This window comes from Saimiri boliviensis, chromosome 8 (assembly GCF_048565385.1).
Source record: "Saimiri boliviensis isolate mSaiBol1 chromosome 8, mSaiBol1.pri, whole genome shotgun sequence".
In the NCBI taxonomy this organism is placed as follows: domain Eukaryota; kingdom Metazoa; phylum Chordata; class Mammalia; order Primates; family Cebidae; genus Saimiri; species Saimiri boliviensis.
Genome location: NC_133456.1, coordinates 71,593,754 through 71,619,797, shown reverse-complemented (window position 1 = coordinate 71,619,797; position 26,044 = coordinate 71,593,754). Strand labels below are relative to the sequence as shown.

The 26,044-nt window shown below is 36.2% G+C and overlaps 1 protein-coding gene across 6 annotated transcripts in view; it reads right to left on the bottom strand.

Moving 5' to 3' along the window:
* The window catches only part of ATP11B (ATPase phospholipid transporting 11B (putative)), a 124,982-nt gene that overhangs the window by 67,907 nt on the left and 31,031 nt on the right, over nucleotides 1–26,044 (bottom strand). For 5 of the 6 annotated variants that reach the window (XM_074404596.1, XM_039478872.2, XM_074404595.1 and 2 more), the window contains exons 3-10: nucleotides 24,682–24,771; nucleotides 23,090–23,170; nucleotides 15,835–15,942; nucleotides 15,508–15,636; nucleotides 14,830–14,933; nucleotides 10,254–10,301; nucleotides 6,520–6,584; nucleotides 3,131–3,212 (exon numbers count right to left, since the gene is read on the bottom strand). In XM_074404596.1, the coding sequence (XP_074260697.1) occupies nucleotides 3,131–3,212; nucleotides 6,520–6,584; nucleotides 10,254–10,301; nucleotides 14,830–14,933; nucleotides 15,508–15,636; nucleotides 15,835–15,942; nucleotides 23,090–23,170; nucleotides 24,682–24,771 (707 nt within the window). Of the gene's footprint in view, nucleotides 1–3,130; nucleotides 3,213–6,519; nucleotides 6,585–10,253; nucleotides 10,302–14,829; nucleotides 14,934–15,507; nucleotides 15,637–15,823; nucleotides 15,943–23,089; nucleotides 23,171–24,681; nucleotides 24,772–26,044 lie in introns of those variants that run through there. The other variant, XM_010337606.3, reaches the window with a different exon arrangement.

Genomic DNA, 26,044 nt, shown 5'->3' with positions numbered 1-26,044 from the left:
AATCAGACCCAAAATGAGAAGAGAGGAAATTAATTGAAGGTGTAAGCTGAAGCCAACAGAATAGAAGAGAGAGAAACAATACACAAAATTAAAGCCAAAAGCTGGTTCCTTGAAAAATATTAATAAAATGTCTTTTTAAATTTTTTGACGTGGAGTCTTGCCCTGTTACCCAGGCTGGAATGCAGTGGTGTGATCTTGGCTCACTGCAACCTCTGCCTTCCGGGTTCAAATGATTCTCCTGCCTCAGGCTCCCAGGTAGCTGGGACTACAGGTGCATGCTACCGTGCAGGCTAATTTTTGCATATGTAGTAGAGATGGGGTTTCGCCATGTTGGCTTGAACTACTGACTTCAAGTGATCTGCCCACCTCGGCCTCCCAAAGTGATGGAATTACAGGCATGTGCCACTAATAAAGTGTTTCTTTTGTGCTTGCTTATATCACTTAACATAAAGATCTTCAGTTACATCCATGTTGCTGCTATTAACATGAATTCATTCTTATAATGGCCAAATAGTATTCTACTGTATGTGTATGTATACATCTTTTTATCCATTCGTCTGCTGATGGACTGTCAGACTGAATCCACAGCTTTGTTATTATGAATAGTGCTGCAATAAACATTTAAGTGCAGATATCCCTTTGATACACTGGTTTCTTTTTTCTTTTTTTTTTTTTTTTTGAGACGGAGTTTCGCTCTTGTTACCCAGGCTGGAGTGCAATGGCGCGATCTCGGCTCACCGCAACCTCTGCCTCCTGGGTTCAGGCAATTCTCCTGCCTCAGCCTCCTGAGCAGCTGGGATTATAGGCAGGCACCACCATGCCCAGCTAATTTTTTGTATTTTTAGTAGAGACGGGGTTTCACCATGTTGACCAGGTTGGTCTCGATCTCTCGACCTCGTGATCCACCCGCCTCGGCCTCCCAAAGTGCTGGGATTACAGGCTTGAGCCAACGCGCCCGGCCGTGATACACTAGTTTCTTTTCCTTTGGATAAAACCCAGTGGTGGGATTGTTGGATCATATGGTAATCATGTTGTTAGTTTTTTGAGACACCTCCAGACTGTTTTCCATAGTGGCTATCCCAACTTACATGCCCACCAACCATGTGTAAGAGTTTCCTCTTCTCCATATCCTTGGCAGCATCTGTTATTTTTTGTCTTTTTAATAAGTCATTCAGACTGCGGCAAGATGACATCTCCTTGTGGTTCTAATACACATTTCTTTTTGTTGATTTTTGAGACAGAATCTTGCTCTGTTGCCAGGCTGGGTGCAGTGGTGTGATCTCAGTTCACTACAACCTCTGCCTCCCAGGTTCATGTGATTCTCCTGCCTCCGCCTCCTGAGTAGCTGGGATTACAGGCATGCGGCACCACACCTAGCTGATTTTTATATTTTTAGTACAGATGGAGTTTCACCATGTTGGCCAGGCTGGTCTCAAACTCCTGACCTCAAGTGATCCTCCTGCCTTGGTCTCCCAAAGTGCTGGGATTACAGGCATGAGCCACAGTGCTCAGCCTTGAGTTGATTTTCTATATGGTGAAAGACAGGGATTCATTTTCATTCTTCTGCATGTGGCTATCCAACTTTCCCAGCACCATTTACTGAAGAGGATGTCCTTTCCCAATGTCCTCTGTTGTTTCTGATGAGAACCAGTTATCACTCATATTGTTATTTGCTTTTATGTGATGCATTTTTCTTTGGCTCCTTGAAATACTATTTTTTCCTTTGGATCCGAGCAGTTTGACCACGATGTACTTTGGTGTGGTTTTCTTTGCATTCTTCCTGCTTAGAGTTTACTGATCTTGGTAGCGCGGGCTGCAGTTTTTTCCTCAAATTTTAGAAATTTTCAGTTATTTTTTCAAATATTTTTATTTGCCCTTTTTTCTCTTTTATTTTTTTGGGAAAAATTATACTTATGCCAGACAACTTCATACTATCCCACATGGCTCAGAAGCTCTGTTCATTTTTCCTCAATCTTTTTCCCTCTCTGTTCTTTGACTGAGTCATTTATGTTGTGTTTTCAAGTTCATTGGTCTGAATTCTTCAGTCTGGTGTTGAGCCCACCTAATTATGTTTCCATTTTAGTAATTATGTTTTTCAAGTCAAGAGTTTCCATTTCTTTGCTGAATTTTCCCATATGTTCATTCAAATTTTCCTTTAGGCCTTTTTGAACATATTTATAATAAATATAAATATATGCTTTAAAGTTCTTGTCTGCTAAATGCAAGATCTGGATCGTTTTGGAGACAGTTTCTATTAAGTGCTTTTTCTCTTATGGATGAATTACATTTTCTTCACATTCTGCTTTTTTTAAATTGCGGACTGGACTTTATAAATAATACATTGTAGACGTCTGTATTCTTTTATGTTCCTCAGAAGAGTGCCAATTTTTATTGCAGTAGTCAGTTAAATTCACCTGGCTCAAACACCAAACTGTGTCTCCACTGCAATGGGCAGCAGTAAAATTCTCTGTTGTTGCCCTTGCACATACATAGTTCAGCCAAGGACTTCGGCAGAATTTATGTGCAGTTTTTAGAGTTAATTCCCTTCTGTCACTTATATCTCATTGCTTACAGAAGGGAATTAACACTAATTCCCTTTATTATTTTCCCCTAACTTTCCAGCTGCTCTTCCAGCTTTAAACCTTGTCCTCTGATACTTCTATCCAGTAAAGTTTAGACTTTTTGATGTTCCAAGCGGCACATAAACTGGGGAGTGCCCTGAGGCAAAGAGTGGTACTTTTGAATTTTTCCCCCTTGCTGCTATGATCTTTGAGCATTAGACTCCTTGCCCGTTTCTATTTGATTCTGATTTGTCTTCAGTGTTCTCAAATAGTTGTTTATTAAAAATTTTTTTTTCAGTTTTAGAACTGTTATCTGCAGAAGCATTAGTCTGATTAAGTGATTGCCCCATTTATCCAACAGTATTTATATAAAAAGTCATACTGTAGAGAATCTACTACATGCCCAATACTGTGCAAAATGTTACTTATATGTAAAAATATAAGAAACTATCAATGTTCCCAAGGTTATCACCCTGTTTACTTAAGATATATATTTATATATTTTATACAAAATGAATAAAAAAGCATAATTATAATTACATATAAATAATTGAAAATCATTTTCTTACTTCTCTACTGCAGATCGTTTCTGTGATTTGCTCTTATAATTTAATGCCATCTTAGTTTCCATCCCAGTGTATACAGCAACACCTATAAAGCAAAATTGTCTCTTAAAATAATCCTCTAGCATGTTTCACAAGAAATAAATACATTACTAGCATGAAAGCTTTTAGTGTACTATCTGACTATTGTTACAATTTCACTTTTAAGTATTTTCAGAGTTTTAAAAGGCTTTCTAAGTCTAATTTTGGGAAATCCCAGTCACTCAACTGGCTAAATGGGGAAAGGCATGGGTCCTGTTCCTGAGTTGCAGCAGATAATCTGAATGAAAAATGCATTACTGAATCAGAATTGATAAAGGAAAAGAATCTGGAAAGACAAAGGTGTCAGGGAAGGCCATTACAAATGCAGCAGTGTTAACAGAGACAGATATGGAAACACACTTTCTGTTAGGCTGGGACAATGGATTGTGGCCACAGTGTGAAAAGCCCTGAATGCTGGAGTCAGGGGTCTAGACACTATTCCATAACCACTGGAGAGATAATATGGAAGTCTGTCAAGAGTAAATCAAGTAAGCATACGGAAAGTGCTATTTTAAAAGTGTTTGCTTATTGAACGACTTTGAGATGAGCAAGGATGACAGTAGTAATGGGACTAAAACTGGACAATGAATGAAATGAGGTAAGAACAGCTTATAAAAAAAAAGAAACGTGGGCTGGGCGCGGTGGCTCAGCCTGTAATCCCAGCACTTTGGGAGGCCGAGGCGGGTGGATCACGAGGTGGAGAGATCGAGACCATCCTGGTCAACATAGTGAAACCCCGTCTCTACTAAAAATACAAAAAACTAGCTGGGCGTGGTGGCGCGTGCCTGTAATCCCAGCTACTTAGGAGGCTGAGGCAGGAGAATTGCCTGACCCCAGGAGGCGGAGGTTGCGGTGAGCCGAGATCGTGCCATTGCACTCCAGCCTGGGTAACGAGAGTGAAACTCCGTCTCAAAAAAAAAAAAAAAAAAAAAAAAAAAAGAAACGTTGCAGCTAGACTGTGGTTTGAATTCTAGTTCTGCAAATTATTAGTTCTACATCCTTGGGTAAGTAATTTTTCTGAGTCTCAATTTTCTCATCTTTAAAGGGGAAAAAACACCTCATAGAGTGGTGAGGTCTGTATGAAAAATTAATGAAATGCCTAAAAACTGACAGATGATCAATAAATGTTCATTCCCATCCCTATATAGCACAAAAATTTGAAAAGTGGTGTAGAACTTGTCATGCCCTCTTCCTAAATATTTGTCCTGGAAGTTTTTTATCTTGACTTATTCCTTAAAGGCAGGGTATTATAACTCAAACGAGATTATAGAAATGTGGTAAAATAGCCAGAATGATCCAATAGGGAGAGGTGGTACTGAGGCAAGGCAGACCCATCTAAAGGCATTAAAATACACATTTTCTTTTAGCAGTGTACAAAATGTGGACCCCATTCATCATGGTATAAAGTAAACAGGAGTGATGAAGTTACTAGAAAGATGTGTTGGCCAGGCGCGGTGGCTCACACTGCAATCCCACCACATTGGGAGGCCGAGGCAGGTGGATCACTTGAGGTCAGGAGTTCAAGACCAGCCTGGCCAACATCATGAAACTGTGTCTACTAAAAATATAAAAATTAGCTGGGCATGGTGGCACACGCCTGTAATCCTAGTTACGTGGGAGGCCGAGGCAAGAGAATTGCTTGAACCTGGGAGGCGGAGGTTGCAGTGAATGGAGATCACACCACTGTGCTCCAGCCTGGGTAACTGAGTGAGACCTTGACTCAAAAAAAAAAAAAAAAAGTGTTAAAAGTACAGTGTTATAGTAGAGGATCTAAAAGCCCTAAAGGTTTACTCTGGTTTCTGGTATTAGAACATTTTATGAATTTCTTTTTTTTTAATTGTGGTAAAACATACGTATTTACCATTTTGAAGTGTACAATTCCGTGGCAGTTAGTACATCTATAATTTTGTGCAACTATCCATGTTATCTAACTAGATAATATTTTCATCACCCGCAAAGAAAACCGTGTATCCATTAAGCAAACACTCACCATTCTCCTTTACTCCCCAGCCCCTGGAAACCACTAATCTGTTTTCTGTCTCTATGAATCTGCCTATTCTGGGTATTTCATAAGATGGAATCATACGACATGTGGCCTTTTGTGTCTGGCTTCTTCCACTCAACACAATACTTTCAAGGTTCATCCATATTATAGTATGCATTAATACTTCATTCCTTTTTGGAATAATATTCCATTCTATGAATATACCATATTTTGTTTATTTATTCACTAACTGATGAACACTGGGCTGTTTCCAATCTTTGGCTAGCATGAATAGTGCTGCTATGAACATTCTTGTACAAGTTTTTGTTTGAACACTCATCTTCAGTTACTTTGGGTATATATACGTGTATATATATATACACACACACATATATATACACACACACACACACATATACACATACACAAATATATACACACACACACACATATATACACACATGTATATATATGTAGAGTGGGATCACTGAGTCATATATTTCTATGTTTAACTTTTTGAAGAACTGCCAAAACTAATTTTCAAGGCAGCTGCAACGTTTTACATTCTGATCAGCAATGTACAAGGGTTCTAATTTCTCCACTTCCTCACCAACACTTGCTATTTCTTTTTCCCAATATATGGGCGTTTTTAACACTGATAGACGAGATAGTACAGGTGAAAGAAAAAGAGCAAATGTGAAAGAAGATCTCAAAAGCTACAGACAGCCAGTGGGTAACACAGCAGGGCAGGATACTAAGGGCCATCCCTGAAATGGGAGGAGCTAGATAACAGCTAAAGGTTACCATTAACTTCACAATTTGCCTCTAGTGGACTGAGAGTGTACTAAATTAATTTAGATCTCCAAGGCAAGAACAATACTTATTCATCCTGATGTAGTCAGAGTTATGTTCCAATAGCACCTGGTATATATTCAGGTATCAGTAAAAATTTGTTGAATAGATGAATGAGAATCCACAGTTATTAATCCAATCTAATAATCATAATGGAATTATAGAAGTAGTTTACTGTACCATGATGCCAGATTATACTGGGTATCACCCACCATTACTAGAAGTGTTATATGAATTATCTGCACTCAGTTTCACAACTATCCATAAAGATAAGAGCAAGGTTCTAGCCTAGTATTAAAAAACAGGGAGCATCAACACAAAAATACAAGACTACATTAATACAAACTTTATAAGAAAATCATCAGAAATGACAATTATTAATAAATTAACCAAAAGACCACAAAGTTGTATTTTAAAAGTACTTCATATAAAGCATTAACACAAATCAATCATTTAAAATGTTTAAATATGCACAAACCAAAAATTTCTTTTGTGTTTTTTAATCTGGCTCCACGTAGCAGGAGACTCTCTGGCCCCAGAGGTCTAGGAAAAAAAAAGAAAATAACCATAAAACACTGAATATATTAAAATTTCCATTTGATTCTAAAATGGCGTCTTCAGCAGAAGGTACTTAAGCTATAGTTACAACACTGCTTTCATATTAAACCAAAATCCCAGCTACTATAAAGATGCCTAGAGGCCAGGCGTGGTGGCTCAGCCTATAACCCTAGTACTCTGGGAGGCCAAGGTGGGCAGATTGCCTGAGCTCAGGAGTTTAAGACTAGCCTGGGCAACACAGTGAAACCCCACCTCTACTAAAATACAAAGGAAATTAGCCAGGTATGGCACCGTGCGCCTGTAGTCCCCGCTACTTGGGAGGCTGAGGCAGGAGAATTCCTTAAATCTGGGAGGTGGGGGCTGCGGTGAGCTCAGATTGTGCCACCCACTGCACTCCAGCCTGGGAGACAGAGGCTCCTGTCTCTGCAAATAAAATTAAAAAAAAAAAAAAAAAAAAAAAGCTGCCTAGGCCAATCATGTTAGTTACTGTAACAACAAACACCTGCTTTAGTATTTCAGCTGCTCTAAGATTAGTGGCTCAGAAAAGTAATTATGCATGTAAATACAATCACAAAGCCACTAGTTTCAAAATTTTTAACATAAAATTCAGCAAAATCAAAGACTAAGCAGTGATTTAAAAATGTGTGGCAGAAGATAAAAATTTAAAGCATAATTAATACACAGCTTGGAAAGGGAAAATAAAGAAAACACAATGTAAACATAAACTGTAGTATGATTTTCATATAAGGGTATGAGTTCACAATTAAAATGATAATGAATTATAAAATACAGCGTAAAAGGTATGTTAGTACTTTCTCTAGGAAAGATTGCACAGTACGACTTGACTACTTGCATTGCATACTTCTTGAAGCACAGGTCTTCTTGCTGTTTGAATTTCTCTCCATAAAGGAGATATAAAATGACAAGGAATAACTAGAAAGGAAATTGATCTTCTTAGTGACAGCAAAACAAGCATCTTCTATGGATAAGTTAAAAAGCCATTATTTTGTTGCTATTCCTTATACTTTTCTGAAATATCCATACAGTTATCCAAACCAAACATAATCTGAACCATTTATGAAGAGACCCGCAAACCCAAACACTGTAAACAAATGCAATGAAGCAAGGAGAACCAATACAGTACATATTTGGAGTGCGCCCCATGGATATTCCAAAATCAATGTGAAAATTATTTTAGGAGCTATAAAATAGCGATTTTTCACTCAGTGTTGCTTCTAACAATAAACAAACATTTTTAGCTCAAATTGGCATATAAAATTGTGAGGTAATGACAATTTCTGATTAAAAGATAATTCATCAGTTCGCTCAGGTTGTTTCAGTAGAAAACATGGATCATTTTTTTAACCATTCGAGGGGCTGCAGTAATATAACTGCTATTTTCCTTCAAATATTAATGCAATTCAGAATATATATCCTATTTCTCACTATTTCCCTATAAAAATCAAAATAAACCTAGTCATAGCTATTCAGCAGGGATCCTATGCATACAGAGATCTTGCTACAGGGTCTACTAAATATACTCCTATGTTAATGCGTATTGAAAATGCGAATGTGAATGTATCGTATTTTTGCTAGCTTGTCTTGAGGATTACATTAAAAAATGTTGAGTTCTGTTAGTAACTTATTTCATGTAGCCAGTATAAACTGAACATGTCCTGAGAAAAGAGGTAGAATGTCAAATACGATTAGAAACTCAAGAGCACTCAAGAGCTGATTCCAAGATTGACGATAAATTAGGCTTATGCTCATGAGTAACAATGTAATCATATCCTATCAGCATTATGTTTGAACTGACACAAAGTATTTCATTTAGGAGCCAGAAATTAACCCAAACATTGAGGGAAAACAATCTGAAACCAACCAACCAAGCAAAAAAAAAATAGTAAGAAGTAAGTTAAGCGGTTCTGGACTGACCACTAAACACTCCAGTCTGCACGGAATGATTCTGAAGTAAAGAAGAACACAAGCCGGGCGCGGTGGCTCAAGCCTGTAATCCCAGCACTTTGGGAGGCTGAGGCGGGTGGATCACGAGGTCAAGAGATCGAGACCATCCTGGTCAACATGGTGAAACCCCATCTCTACTAAGAATACAAAAAATTAGCTGGGTGTGGTGGCGCGTGCCTATAATCCCAGCTACTCAGGAGGCTGAGGCAGGAGAATTGCCTGAACCTGGGAGGCGGAGGTTGCGGTGAGCCGAGATCGCGCCATTGCACTCCAGCCTGGGTAACAAGAGCGAAACTCCGTCTCAAAAAAAAAAAAAAAAAAAAAAAAACCACAGCATTTATACTTACTAAACATTATGTAAAACATTTTCATATTCTAGATTTACTAAGCATTGTGGGTTTAAATGCATAAGGAGCTGAATAAATGCAGCTATGTTTCCTTTTAATGTTACTACCTAGTATTATTAGAAAAAGAAATACAAAAAACACAAATAATCTTACTAAATTATTTTGATATAATTTTATGGGATATGTTTCATCCTCACTTGCTGCTGCTGTTACAAATTACTAGCAGATGAAATCCTAAGTGCTTTTAAATTAACCCTTTCTGAAGAAGTTTGAGTATAATGGAGAAAAGGAGAAATAATAGCTGAGGGTAAGTGAATGAATAAATGGGCTGTAAATTGAGGGAAATCCAACATTACATTAACACCTTCAAAGAAGCTCAGAGCAAGAGATGACATTGTTTCTCAGCTCAATAATAAATACCAGATGCCTAAAAGAGTGAAGCTATTTGCAGAGACCACTGCTGTTTTGGAATCTGAGAAGAGTGATAAGAAGCCTGCAAACCTGAGTGACCTTACTCTGGGACACACTCAGGCACTGTGATGGACTGGACTAATTATTGACTGAATGGGATTCTGGTAATGTGGCAGTGTCTTCTGAACTGTATATTCTTTTGATGTAAGGGATCTGTGTTTGAAAACTAGGGGATGGCCTGTGGTATTATGAGATATACATTAGTTTCCATCCACGGTCCCTGGCTTATAACTCCCATAGGCCTTGTTACACTCTTTTGTTATAATGTTGGGTATGTCAGGCCTCAGGGGCAGGCCTCTGACCTTCTCCTGCTCTCCTTTCACCCCAAGGTAGGACTCTCCTCTTCCTCCACCTTTGTAATTGTGGGTCACCTTTCTAAATTGTGGGTCATAAGGCCTTCCGCAAAGAGAGTTCTTCCTGCCCTATACTCGGTGTAAAGAAAGCTGATGTCGTGATGCTTTCGTAAAAAACAAGAGAAGTGAGATGGGAGGGCTTCTGGAGGTTTCTGGAGAGTGGCACGCCCAGGGAGAGCACAGAAGCTCCACAACCCTTCCCCAGGATCTGGCCCTGCACACCTCTTCATCTGTATGCTTTGCTTCTATTTAGTGGTTTATTATCAAGGACATAATAAACCAATCAGAAGAGTAAGTAAGCAGTTCTGGATTAACCAACTAAACACTCTAGCTTTCACTGAATGATTCTGAAGTGATATAATAAACCGCTAAATGTAAACAAAACAAACGAAAAACAACAAAATTAATCCTTTCCCATAATGAGCCGCTTATTTACATAATCTCCCTTTGGAACTTTCAGCCCCTCCCCCAGACAGTTCCCACTTAAAGGTAATTAGATAACACCAATTAATTCTTACCTTACAATTTCTTCCATTTGTTGGGTTATGATCATTCGTCCCATGAATCTATCAAAGAATTCACCATATTACAAAAATATACAGTATCACTTAGGACATCAATGGGTGGAACATTTTAGAGTTTTTGCACTATTCTTATATATGAAACAAAAATCAATCGTGTACATATGAATGGCTCAATATTCTTGCTATAAATTATTTAAAAAATACTTATCAGTCCTTAAGCTTTAAAACATTTAGAGTTCTTGCTACCTCTACTCCAGTTATGAATAAGGTAATGAATAAAAAATGTTTTCAAAATGGCAAGAATCTGCAGCACTTTGGATTTTGAATTTTTGGATTAGGGATAGTCAACCTGTAATACAATAGAAGGAAAATTTTAAGTGCACAAAGTTAGGTATGCAAAGATGTTTACTCTATCAATTGTCAACAAATAACACAGTAACTCCTGCAAGATGACTAGATACTGTTTTAGGTGCTGGGGATCCATCAGTGAACAAAATACACAAAGATGTCTGCCCTTGAGTTTACATTCTAGTGAGATGGATGGTAAGCAATGAACATTAAAAAAAAGTCACATAGTACACTAGAAAGTATTATATATTATGAAAACAAAAAAGCAGAACAGATCAGGGTACAATACTAAGGAGTTAAGGTAGGCCTCACTGAGGAGGTGATTTAAGCAAAGACTTGAAGGTGTTAAAGAGTTAGACAAAGGCTAGGTCTAGCGAAAAGGTGGGAGCAGATATGGTATGTTCAGTGGATCTGGGACGATGAGCTAGAGGGGGAAGGGCAGGAAACAGGGCAGAGAAGAAAGGTGGGAGTAGGGGATGGGAACAGATCTTATAAATGGTTATAGAGATATGGGCTCCGACTCTGAGTGACACAGTGAGCCAGGACAGAGTTTGGGCAGAAGAGTGACATGATCTGACTTACATTTAAAAAGGAACACTATGACTGCTTTTGTGAAACAGGCATAAGACAGCAGTTATCCAGGTAGAAGATGGTACCGGCTCAGACAAAACTAGAGAAAGATGGTGAGATTTTGGATGTATTTTGAGGGTAAGCCTTCAGAATGTTCTGATAAGTTGGGGTGAGATGTGAGTAAGCAGGTGCAGAAAGGCAAAGGGAGAGAAGATGTGAGGAGTCATGGCCGATTGCAAGATTTCTGGCCAACTGAGCAATAGAAAGATGGGCTGTATCAACTGAGATGAGAAAGACTGCTGGCTGAAAAGGTTCTTAAAGGAAGATTAGCAGTTTAAGTTTTCAGCTTGATTAATTTGAGATTTCTACGGTGGAACTATGGAACAGGCAGCTGGAGTTAGGGAAGGAAGTCTGGGATAGAGAAATAAACGTGATAGTCAGCTGCATGTAGACAGTCTTTAAAGCCAGCAGGTTGGGTGAGATCACCAAGGGAGTGAAGGTAGATAGTGAAAGGTACAGGTAAAGAAGGGAACAGTACAAGTCCTGGGCACTCTTAACAGGAAGAAGGCTGGGAGAAGAGAAAAATTAGCAAAGGAGACTGAGACAGACAGAATAGTGAGTTAGGAGGTAAACCAAGAGAGGGGAGCATTCTGGAAGACAAGTTAGCAAACTGTATCAAAGAGGAGAAAGCAATGAACTATCCAACCACTAGATTTTGAACTGGTGAATTTATTTGTAATAAGGTACCATAAAATATTTGTAACAGTAAAACAATGAAAAGAGCCAAGTATGGAAATGTTGGGGAATTGTTAGGTTCTCATATACCCACTTGAACTATTCATAGCCATTTAAAATGATCATTAATTCAGCTTCCTGCAGTATTTTAAAACAGGTCAAGAATACTGTTCAAAACAATGAAAAATACTTTTTAAAATCACAAAGCCAATCTACATTCTTTAAATAAATATTAGGCTGGATGTGGTGGCTCACACCTGTAATCCCAGCACTTTGGGAGGCTGAGGTGGGTGGATCATTTGAGATCAGGAGTTTGAGAACAGCCTGGCCAACATAGTGAAACCCTGTCTCTACTAAAAATGTAAAAAAATTAACTGGGCGTGATGGCTCACACCTGTAATCCCAGCTATTTGGGAGGCTGAGGCAGGAGAATCGCTTGAGTTGGGGAGGCAGGGGTTGCAGTGAGCTGAGATCATGCTATTGCACTTCAGCCTGGGCAACAGAGTGAGACTCTGTTTCAAAAATAAATAAATAAATAAAATACAGAAATATTTAAAAATATGGAAAAGAAAAAAATGATTACAAATCGGTGAAAATCCTACCACAAGAATATTACTAAATTCTGATCTACAATTCCTCCAGGTTTTTCTTTCTGCAGTTATCAATTATTCTAACTTGTTACCTGACTACCTACCTATTTAGTACACACACACACGCGTATATTTATTTATTTTTAAACTTTTAGGTCCAGGGGTATATAAGTAGGTTATATAGGTAAGCTGGTCACGGGGGTTTGTTGTACAGATTATTTTGTCACCCAGATGCTAAGACTAGTACCCAATAGTTATTTTTTTCTGCTCCTTTTCCTCCCCCCACCCTCCACCCTCAAGTAGACTCCAGTGTGTGTCGTTCCTTTGTGTCCATGCGTTCTCAGCAGTTAGCTCCCACTTATAAGTGAGGACATGTGGTATTTGGTTTTCTGTTCCCACATCAGTTTGCTAAGGATAATGGCTTCCAGCTCTATCCGTGTGCCTACAAAACACGTGATCTTGTACTTTTTCATGGCTGCATAGTATTCTATGGTGTATATGTACCATGTTTTCTTTATCCAGTCTGCCACTGACAAGTCACTTAGGTTGATTCCATGTCTTTCCTATTGCACACACATTTATTTTTACATAAGGAGGATCATAAGAGAGCCCCAACTTTGTATCTTATTTCATTTAACATTATATTTTAGTATGTACCTATATCATTCAATTCTTTAAAAAGATTTTAAATATCTACATATATACCTATCTAAGCATATTCCCACTTGGACACTTAAAATATTTGCAGTATTTCACATGTAATATATGTGAATAAAAATATAGCACATATGTGTTATAAGCACATAAATGACAGATATAATTTTATACAAATATTGTCTTTAATTCCCATGAGTTCCTCAAGGAGGGAAACTATTCTTATTCATCTTATCACCTAACACAATGAGCACATAGACGCTGAACAATAATTTGTTAAATGAATAAAAATGGTGTTCAAAATTTTAAGTAGTGATATAATTATGAGTTCATTACAAAAGACTGTTGCAATAATTATGTTTTACTTATATTTAAAATGAAACATATACTTCTGATAAGAAAAATTTGTTTATTTTAAAGTTTTTCAAACTTTCTCCCCATATTCCAAGAAAATGTAAAAACCATATACTAAAACATTAGTTATACTTCATCTCATATTAATCTTATGCTTGCTTATTTGTCCATTTTCTGGTTTTTAATAATTTTTTTAAAATTTGATATTGCCTCAGACCAAGATATAACAGCAATATAGAAATCTTAAAATACTTAATTCTTCACAGTTAAAAATGATGTCTTACAGTCTATCAAGTGATTTTAAAGCACATGATTCCAAAGTTTTTAGTTAACTGGCAAATTCTACACTGCATCTTGACTTTGATGGAAGTGTACAATTTTTCTAACATCACATAGAGAAAACCTCCATTATAAAGACGGATCCAAAAAACAGGTATGTAAGAGGTTTGGAAAAGCCAATGGCTAAAGACTGAAACATTTCAACCAACAGGAGGAGACAATATGACAAGAAAGTGAGGGTGATTTTTACAAAGTGGTGTAATTTATAGTTTACTCAACATTTATTGAGTAAAAATAAACAGTCTGTCATTTGATTTTTTAATAATAAAAAGCTGTTTCCATTCCACAGCCCACATATAATTGGCAGGATTATGGAAGATGATCACTGAAGGTATACAACCCCGTATTTAGTAAACCATAATGTTAAAACAAGTTCCTTTCTCTCCTTTCAAAAACAAGATCTTTAAAATCTAACAAACTAGAAAAATACATATTTTATTTTGTGTTCACTGTGGTAGACAAGATGAATAAGTGTCCGTCTTTGAGAAATAAATAGCTGTTAAATATTTATATAAAATTATTTTTTACTGTATTACGTACTATATGTAAGTAAAATATTTAAAACTTTATAAGATTCAAATTTAAAAGTAGTATCCTCTAAATAATACAGCAGTAAAAACAAAGACATAGTCCCTGGCATCACGGAGCTTACCAAAAAAAATCATTATTTTCTTCTAAGAAAATAATCTTATGTCTACTATAACTACTGTTATAGCTACAAAGTGAGCATGTTAGTTCTTAAATAGAAGGTAATGTGAAGAAACTTGTGAACAAAAACACTGCCTTTGAATTACCTTTTGCTTAGAATTCTAGCAATTTCTGCTCCTAGTTTGTGTCACTATATTAATCGCACCCCCCACCAACCGACCCCACAAATATTATGTCCAATTAGCTAAAGATTTCATTTTATGTTTCTGGTTATTTAAAAATGAGGTCTGTAAATAGGACTTAAAATGAGTATACTGAATATCACACCATACCTGTATAAGTCTGCTTCTGGTTGCTGGCATTCTATTACAGCTACTAGAGTGTCCAAATTGGCAACTGTTTGTAATAATGCTGTTTCTGGAACTGCCACATGTGTCTGAAAAAAAATGAATTAAATTGTACAGTTTTAAGATCCAAATGGGACCTTTGATATCAGTTATTTCAAATCTCTTTTATCAGTGAAGTCATGGCATGTTATACTTGAGATCACTCAGCTTGACAAGAGGAGAGAAAGAAAAATGTAAAATAAATAAGGAGCAAAGGACGCTACTATGATTACCTGTCTACAGAGGCCATTTGCATATAATAAAATTAAGTCTGTGTGCTAATACCCAAAGTTTAAATTGTGAATTTTCACCTTTGATTATACTCTGAAAACAGAAAATAAAAATCTGTTCATCATCTTTTAAAAGTAACACAAATAGTAAAAGATTATACTTTTTTCTAAAAACACTTTGTTTTTAACTTGGATTAAACCCACGTGAGGCTACTCTTGAAATAAAGATATAACATCAATTCTTTTTTAAAACCTTTTAATTTTTGGAATAGTCAGTAATTTTAAAATCTTCTCCTTAATCAGGTCAAACTTCATTACTTTAACCAAAGGAAAGTATCATTACAGTCCAAAGACATTTTGTTCCAACAGCAACACTCAAACATAGTGAACAAACCTTCAGGTTAGTTTCTCCATCCAAACTAGCAGTTGTAACATGGCAGGAACCATCAAGTCGATCTGAGGACAGAAGCACCAAGTCTGCAGGAAAAATTTCATCTTTGGCTATTCGAACAATATCACCCACCTATAAAGAATTTTGGGGAAGAATGAATTTACAGATTTTAAAAGGCAAGGACTTAATTTTGTTGGGCTCTAAATAAGTAGCCTATCATGGTATTTTAGCGTAGGAAAGTAGGCTTTTAACTAAAACATAGTATCGAGATTAGAATTATGTCCTGTGATATGAAGATAAAATTATTTCCATTATTTACCAGATGCATACCCGAATGTTTTTGGATCTAGTTTTTACAAGGCCACCACTTCGAACAACATAAACAGGAGCTCCATTTACTTCATTATCTGAGTTATGCCGTAACCAATCTTCATATCCCTGTAAATATCCAAAGAGTAAAAAATATTTTTTTAGTATAATTTGAAGATGTTTCTTAAATAAGAAAAAAACTCAAAAACTTCCCTAAAACACTGTATTCCAGAATCATATTAGGCCACTTTGATACATATGCTCACAGGCATTTGACATCTGTCCCTACTGGAGACACTTGCTTCTTTTTTGTTACAAACATTTTCCTGGCTTTCACAGGACCTCTAGTTATTTCTTCTCAATTTCCTTATGGAGGGTCCTTCTAATTCACCTTTATGTATGCTTTTCTCACATTTCTCTTTCTCGCTAGGAGATTCCTTCTATCCCTGTGTCTTCAAATAGCATAAATATGCTGGTAATTCTGAAATGTGTATCTCCAGCCATATATCTCTTTTGGACTCCAAACTTGAATATCTAATTGCTTTCTTAATATCTCAATTTTGATGGCTCATAAACTTCTTAAACATGTTCAGAACCAAATCGATGATGTCCTGAAAGTGTGCCACATTTCCACCGTTTCCCATCTTGACAGATGATATCACCTTCTACCAAGCTGTTCTTGCCAGAAACTTTGGGAGTCATTCTTGACTTCTACTCTTTTCCAACACCTATTCAGTCACTACATTTTATTGTTTCTATGTACAAATTATATTTTCATCATAAAGTATAAATTCACAGAGCATTACAGACAATAAGCAGGAAAAAATGAGCAGATTCTGAAACTGAGATTGTGTTCTTTTACTTCCTTAATAGACTGACAGAATTATAATCAGTACAGCTGACCCTTGAATAACACAGGTTTGAACTGCACAGGTCCACTCATACATGGATTGTTTTCACTTAAAGTTATACTGAGTGTGCCTAAATCTCCTTCCTCCCTATCGACCTCCTCTACCTCTTGTGCCCCTGAGATAGCAAGACCAACCTCTCCTCTTCCTCCTCAGTCTACTCAACGTGAAGACAAGGATGAAGACCCTTAAGACAATCTATTTCCTTATGATCCTCTTAATAACATGTTCTTTACTCTAGCTGACTTTAAGAATACAGTATCTAATACATGTAACATACAAAATATATGTTAAATGACTGTTTTATGATATTAGTAGCCTTCTGATGAACAGTGGACTATCAATAGTTAAGTTTTGGGAGAGTCAAAAGTTGTACATGAATTTTCAATTGCACAAGGGGATCAGTTCCCTTAACCCCTGCATTGTTCAAGGGCCAAATGTACTCAACAAAAATATGTTAGCCTGTATGAATCATCATTAGGAAGGGAAACAAGCATTTCAAAAAGAATCTTTTGATTAAATATTAAGAAATGGTGGCCGGACGCGGTGGCTCAAGCCTGTAATCCCAGCACTTTGGGAGGCTGAGGCAGGTGGATCATGAGATCAAGAGATCGAGACCATCCTGGTCAACATGGTGAAACCCCGTCTCTACTAAAAATACAAAAAATTAGCTGGGCATGGTGGCACGTGCCTGTAATCCCAGCTACTCAGGAGGCTGAGGCAGGAGAATTGCCTGAACCCAGGAGGCGGAGGTTGCGGTGAGCCGAGATCGCTCCATTGCACTCCAGCCTGGGTAACAAGAGCGAAACTCCGTCTCAAAAAAAAGAAAAGGCAATCTTTTTTAAGTGGAAAAGACTTTCTGTGACATTTTAAGAAAATTCAAGAACTCAAGAGATACAACACTAGTACAGTTAATGGAACGATATCTAAGGAAGAGTAATAAATGAGTAAGAGGATAAGGTACTTCTTGAATAGGTTTTGTTCTATGCTACCAGTTGTGAAAAAATATGCCTGCCTGTGTGAACACTTTGCATAGATATCTGGACTAACTTACAAATAACTGCTCCCTGGGTAGAAGAACTAGGAGACTAGGGGTTAGGAGTATAAGACTTACTATATGCTATTTTGTGCTGTTTCCCTTAAAAAAATGTGCATCTATTATTTTTTAAATATTAAGAAACTATAAAATAAAAAGCAAAATATGAGAGACTATTTTGAAACTATGCTGTTTTCAAGTGGAAACCTTTTGGGAAAGCACGCTTAAAACACCTAAATTATGTTGGCCTCATTTAAGTTGCAGTATGTCACTTTAGAGAAATTTAATTGAGTCAAAATATTTTTTTCTGAAACTGTCAAAAGCACTTTCCTTTACAGTCAGATGACATGAATAGCAGAGCAATGATAATTCAAACATTATCTTTTTTTATGCAAGCTCACAAATTCTAATTCATCCTACATATTACTGCCAGATCAATCTTCCCAAAGCATTGTCTTGATTCACTATACTGCTCACTACTCCTTCGGTGATTCTCAATGCTTACAGCAAAGCATCTTCTGGCTGCCTTGATTTAGAACCAACCTATACTTCTATTATCTTGTAGTACTTTCTTAAATAAGGTCAAGCAAGTTAGACTTATAATTCCCCAAAACAGGCCTTGCCTTGTTTTGCATTTGGGCTTTTTTTGCCCAAGTTGTTCATCTCTACCTCATCTTCATCGTTTCACCCATACTCCAAGAATCATCATAGTGGTATTTCCTCCATGAGAATTCATATTTTCATCTATTTATTAGCAATCTGTATATCTCTTCTTGGAGATGATCCATGCCTTTTGCACTTATTTATGGTGAAGAGATAGGTATGTCCTCTTGGTAAAACATCTTTTAAAATTAGGATCAGCTGGGTGTGGTGACTCAAGCCTGTAATTACAGCACTTTGGAAGGCGTGAGGATAGTTTGAGCCCAGGAGCTGGAGACCAGACTGGGCAACGTGGTGAAACCCTGTCTCTACAAAAAAAATATAAAACTTAGCTGAGTAGGGTGGCACACATCTGTAGTCCCAGCTATTTGGGAGACAGAGGTGGAAAGATCACCTGAGCCTGGGAGGTCAAGGTTGCAATAAGCTGTGATCACACTACTGCTCTTCAGCTTGGACAACAGAATGAGATTTTGTTTCAAAAAATAATAATAATAAAAAAATCAAGGACATAGGCCCTTTGTCATACATAACACAAATTTTTCAGATTCTTTTTTGCCTTTAATATTACTCAGACTTCCTTTTTAAACACTCAGATTTGATTTTCCTATATTTCTTTCCTTGCTTCTATCAGATTAACTCCCAAATTGAAAATGAGATAAAATTTCATCTGTATTTACTTCTATTGCTTTTGTAGTTATGTATATTCAGTTTAGTAATCCAAATGAGTTTTATTTTGCTATATGGTATGAAGTCTGAATCCAACTATTTTTTCTAAATATTCACAATTATTGTTCAATCGGTATTTTCCCCACTGATATGAAATTATGACCCTTACCATGAATAAATTCTTAAATTTATGTAAAAATAGGCCAGGTGTGGTGGCTCACTCCTGTAATCCCAGCACTTTGGGAGGCTGATGCAGGCAGATCACAAGGTCAGGAGTTCAAGACCAGCCTGACCAACATGGTGAAACCCTGTCTCTACTAAAAATACAAAAAAACTAGCCGGGCATGGTGGCATGCACCTGTAATCTCAGCCACTCAGGAGACTGTGGCAGGAGAACTGCTTGAACCCAGGAGGCGAAGACTGCAGTGAGCCAAGATCATGCTTCTGCACTAAACCCTGGGCGACAGAGTGAGACTCCATCTCAAAATAATAAATAAATAAATAACATTTATGTAAAAATAGTATTTTTTCCACAAATAAATAAATACTATTTATTTTCCACAAAACCATCTCTGGTCATCCAGATGAAGACGAAGTGTTTCATTCCTCCTCTGAATAGCTACAGCTCACTGGATTTTACTACTACTCTGTTGAATAATTATTTTTATATTTGGTCTTATCTTCCTATTTCACAGGTTTTAGAATCATGGAGGGCAGACTATCTTATTTCTTAGAGCACTATATCTTGCATTACACAAATGGAGAGAAGACTTAATATATTAGCTGAGTTTGGGAGGCCAAGGTGGGTGGATCACGAGTTCGAGAGATCGAGACCATCCTGGTCAACATGGTGAAACCCCGTCTCTACTAAAAATACAAAAAATTAGCTGGGCATGGTGGCACGTGCCTGTAATCCCAGCTACTCAGGAGGCTGAGGCAGGAGAATTGCCTGAACCCAGGAGGCGGAGGTTGCGGTGAGCCGAGATCGCGCCATTGCACTCCAGCCTGGGTAACAAGAGTGAAACTCTGTCTCCAAAATATATATATATATATATATATATATATATATGCTGAGGGAAGCTGCAAAACAAGGACATAACTGACAACCTCATTCATATGAAAGTGTAAGGAGTTGACAATGGGGCTTTTTCCTATTTTGATAAAAATACGAAGGAAAAAGGCAGACTAAAAGGGGAGAAGACAAGAAAAAAAGGTTGGAACATGGAAACTTTGTCTTTTACAATTTTTCCGAAATTTGTTCTACTGATCTATAGTAATAAACAGATACATAAACCTGAACAACATATGGAGGTATTCTGTGCGTTTATTAAATCAGAAAAAGTTAGGAATAGTTGTTGCAAAAGAGAAAATTCTGAGTCCAAAAATTTTGTTTTGAGTTAAGGAGAAAATCTTTGTGGATCAAATTTTCTCTTCAAAAATTATATGGCCTTTCCTGTTTCCCCCATTGCCTTAGTTATGAAGCTCTCATATAAATTTAGTATTCATATTTAATAACCATATTAACACAGGTTCTAGGCATAACCTTTTGCTTTCTGCCTTTAAATTTTATTCACTTTTACTTAAACCAATTTTGGAAGGAGACTGTCAATTATGGTGATTATATTAAACTCTTATTTTGCAGATAAAAATTCGCCAACATCTTTTTCGACTCAGTTGATGATACTGTATTCCAATTAAATGCAGTCCATATTTGGCCAAATATACATTGGGAAATAAGGGCAACAGGTATTGCAACATTTTGTATTGCTTTAAAAATATCCAATAAGTTCATTTATTCATCTGTTAAACAACTACTGAAGGCCCAGTATGTGCATGGTCTTTTTCTGGCGACTGGAAATAAGCAGGTATACACAATAAATTATCTGGCATCACAGAGCTAGACATTCAAATGAAAGTGACAGAAAAACCAAAATACAAACATTTATCAATAGAACAACAAGAAAAATTATATAAAGGAAAAAAAGGCCAGAGTAAGAAATAAGAGTGGCATGGTGGCCAGGAAAAGCCAAAGTTTAAATACAGAGTAAAACGAATTGAGAATGCAATTATCTGGTGGAAGAACTTTCCAAGAAGAAAGTACAAGTCATAAACTCTTGAGAAAGAAGCTTGCTTACTGTGTTTGAGGACAAGTGGAGGAGCACGGCTGCAGCACAGTGAGAAAAAAAAAAAAGGTAGGAAATGAAGCAGGAGGAGGAACCAGGAACCAGACTCTGTATATCTTGTCTTTGTAGATCACTGAAATGACACGGTTTGGTCAAAGTGTGATGGAAAGCTTCTGAACAGTTTTAAGTGGGAGCATAGTGTGATCTGATTTTAAGAGATCGATCTGGGTGCTGTGTGAAAACCATGGGAGAGCAAGAGTAGAAGTGAGAGAGCTCTTCAGAAAAGAATGCAATTGTCCAGACAAAAGAAGATGGGGGCTTGGACTAATTAGGTAGATCCTGAAGGCAGGGATAAACAGAACCGTCAAAGGATGATGCTGTCAAGGTTTGTGGTGGTTGGATGGCAGTGCCATTTGATAAACTGCAGAATAATAAGAACTAGTAGTACAGGTTTAGAGGGGGAAAAAATCAAGAGTTATGTTTAAGATTCTTGTGAGATGGCAAAGTAGAAATGTTGTACAAATGGTTGTACATGTGTGTTTGGAGTTCAAAGAATAGTTTCAGGATACACATAAATGTGGGAACCATCATCACAGAGATGGTAACTTCAATCTGCTGGATGGAATGAAATTACCTAAGGTGAAAGTATATAGATAGAGAAAAGAGGTCCAAAGAACAAACATGTTACTTTACTCAAATAAATGGTATCTATTTGTAATTTATTTCATCAAAGTAAATATGCATCAAGTAAATAATTATATGGAGTAATTTAAATGCTTATCAACCAGTACGTACACATTCTAATCTCCAACAGAAGAGTGAAGAAAGTAAAATTAAACTTAGTGAGAGCTGTGACCTAATATTCTGACATGTAGATGCATAATTTAATTGTTAATCTATAGGCTCTATCTTATGTAAGCAATAAAGAATATACTTCATCCCAGAATTGTAAAATGCGTGTCAACTTTATTTCCATGTCAATGTATGCCTTATCTCTACATCTTAGAAAAATTTATCATGTTTACCCGAGAAAATTCAATTAACTCTCCTGCAAGTGGAAGGAATCATCTCTGTATTAAGTGAAACCCTGCTAAGACCTTTTGAGAAGTAGTAGGTATATCAACAGGACATTTCTATAAATTCCTTCATTTCTTATTCTACATGTTTATCTAACAACTCTATTCTCTATAACTAGATTTTAATGTCGATTCATGCTCTGACTGAAGCTATTTCTACTGGGGGAAAATACATAAAACACAACCTCACAAGAGAAAGTTATAAACCGTAGAAAGGGACTGTACTTTGTTTTTCTTTTTTTTTTTTTGAGACAGGGTCTCACTCTGTCAACCAGGTGGGAGGTGTGGTGGCATAAACATGCTCACAGCAGCCTCCACCTCCTGGGCTCAAGCGTTCCTCCCACTTCAGCCCACCAAGTAGCTGGGACCACAGGTATATGCTACCATACCCTAATTTTCGAACTATATAATTTTTACTCACAAATGTTCACACCAGAAGTATATACCCTGGTCTCTATAAAACGTATCTCTTGTGGACTGTATTACCTTTAAATATCATCAAACTCTACAAAGACAGTTATAATTAAGAAATCTATTTCATATATAAATTGGTTTATACATATACAATACTTGTTTTGGGATGCTTTCTAGCTATGTCAAGGGAATAACATATTTTAACGATCATTCCATGAGTCACCAGGTACCTGAAATATAACGGAGTGGCTAATTCGGTTTAATTGTACCACATATCAAATTTGCTGCTTTTTATGGAAATTATTTTTACAACAATAATGTTACTTTGGAGTAGAAATATTTAGCAACTCCTAAATGACTTAGAGGAAAATAAAAAAAGAAAGTATTTCATACCTGCTTTATGGCAGTTACTGTTATCACAAAGAATAATGGAAGTCCACTGGTAATTGGACTTGTAGGTGTATCAATCATAAGCTAGATTTATAAAAAAGAACAGAGAATATTACATTTTTATATTGTGCACATCATACTATTATCATCTAAAATTTCACATTACACAGTGAGTATACTTTAGTTCACAATTTCACAAATTCACTTTGTTGGCTATTGTATAGAGTTGGTAGACTATTTAAATCTACTGCCTATTCACATATATGGCTAGAGTGGACTCAGTAACTCTGCTTAAAGACAGAGTTCTTAAGTTCTTCAGTATTTGCCAAGGAGTGGAACTACAGCTACTCAGATCTCATTTCACATTTCTTGGCCCATCTTGATAAATGCTGCAAAGTCTGTCAGCAATTTTTACCCTTGGATTCAGAATGATCAACACTAGGGGAAAAAAAACTAGGAATGGAAGTAATTTTGCTACATCCAACAGAGCCAGAGGGAGACAGCTAGGAAAATGATGTTCCTTTACTCCAGACAGGCCAATAAATTTGTTTTATTCCACAGACAAGCTGAATTCATCTTAGCTAGTGATTTCAAAAATCTATGGATGTTATATGGATGTGGTTAGTATACATTTCTTGCTTTTCCAAGAAAATCAAACTGATGCTCTATGGGCAGAAAATCAGAAATTCCTTCTCTGTTCATGAAGGAAAGCGTTTTTTTTTTTTGTTGTTTTTTAAAAAGCAAATGTTTCCTAAAGCGTTAAAATGATTATTTAACAAGTTTTAACGTTTCATTTCAAATCCCAGGTTCTACTGAGGGAAGAGTTCGGAGTTTATACATTCAATGCTACACTGAAATTGCAAAGCTTTATCAGAAAAGAGTAACTTCTTTAAAGGAAAAAGGCAATCACTATTTAAAAATATTAATTTATACTCAAGTTTCACAGGCTGTTCTCTTGATTATATATATATTATACACACACAACACATACACACACACACACAGATTATATATAGACACACATATATGTAATTCTTTTAAGCACAAGGTGAAAATTAAGAAACTGTCTAACAGCCTAACATAAAAAACACAAATTTAAGTAAAGAAAATGGTCTCCTGGAAAGAAAAAACTATACCCACAGGGATACTTAAAAATTAAAATTCTTTTAAATAACCTAAAGTTAAATTTAAATTAAAAAATTAAAAGCCAAAGAAGTTTATTTTGTACAAAGATGATTCCACAGGCAGACATGTGCCAAAAACATGCACTATATATTAAAAACCAAAATATTTATGTTCTGAGGCAGAATATCTGAAAGATGTTAGGTTATATTCTTAGCTAAGATTACGGTTAATCTAAGTACTATGACACATTATTGATGAAACAATATACAGTTGATCTTAAAGTTAACAGGCTATTTCTTTTAGAAAACTAGGTATGACAGATCATTGTATTCACTGAATATGATGCAGAAGCATTATAGAAAAAAAATGGTCACATGGTCAAATGATTAAGAACACAACGTAATTTCTCTTGTTCTAAGACGTATTTTTAGAAACTATGTTTACAAACAATATTGAGTAATAAAGCTTACCTGAACCAAAAATATAATAAGAAAATAAAAGTTTGCCACTCTTCTGAACTGTTCAAATAAATTTTTTGGAACAAAATTCCACACAGTATACTAAAAAGAAAGAGAGATCAATTAATATTTAAAAATAATATAAAGTATATAGACGTAATATTAATAAGTAAAGTAAAATCAGAATTACTAACCCCTTACACAAAATTGTGTTAAGTCTATATGGTACAGAAATGATCTGGCTTTTAGAGTTCAGGACTTTTTATTCTACTTCCCTTTTTTCTTCCTTTTACTATTTATTAGCAATTCTAGCATAATTTGAAAAATGTAATAAGCTGAAACCCAACAATTTTGCTATTAAATTCTTGTTATTTTTAGAAGTTGGAGAAAGCTGATCTACCACATTTTAACAACTTATTTTGAATTCTGGTACACAAAACTAAACCTAATGCTAAAGATAAATATGAGTTGATAGAAATGCTAATTTTAGATACAATTTATATTTTATTTAGTTTAGCAACAGAAACAGAGGAAGTGGTTTGTTTAGTATGAAATATAAAAAAAACCTAGAATGTTAAAGAAATAAAAATGCTTTAGATAAGTGATCACTGCAATAACCACCAACAAAATTTCATGGAGGATATGAAAATCTGTCACAGTATCAATCTTGAAAGGTAAGACAGTAGACTACAATGGTTAAAAGCATAGATACTTGGGGGTTAAACTGTGGTGGCCCAAATCTTAATTTGTAATACTCACTAAATGAGCCTGGACTTAATCTCTCTGTGCCCCACTTTGCTCCTCCATAATATGAGGATAATATTAATCACATCTTACAGGGTTTCCTATAAATATTAAATGAGCTAACATCGGATGAAGCACTTGGGATACACCCTGGCTCATACAAATTGCTATGAAAGTGCTTATGATTATTACTCGGCCCAAAAACCTGTAATGCTACATTACAAGGGCAGAATAATATGTTGCAAATTTTATTTGTATTACAACTGACAACATAACATCAACTATGAAACAGGGAAAGGGTTTATGGAACCTTTACTTTCCATTCTCCCAGAAGAATATAAGATCCCTGAGGCCAGGGATATCATTTTATTCACTGCTCTATCTCCAGCACGTATACTACTACCTGGCACACAGGTGGAGATCAAGTATTTTGCAGAATACATTAATGAATAAATAAATATGGTTGACAATGGGTTTTTTTTTTTTTCTCAGATAATATCCTGATCTCAGGCAATGAAGCCTCAATGGTTACTGACCAATTCAAGATTTCCAAAGAGGTACTTTACTTTACCTATTTTCTCTGGTGTCAAGCCAGATGGCATGGCTCTAGTTTTTGGATTTTCACTGTCAA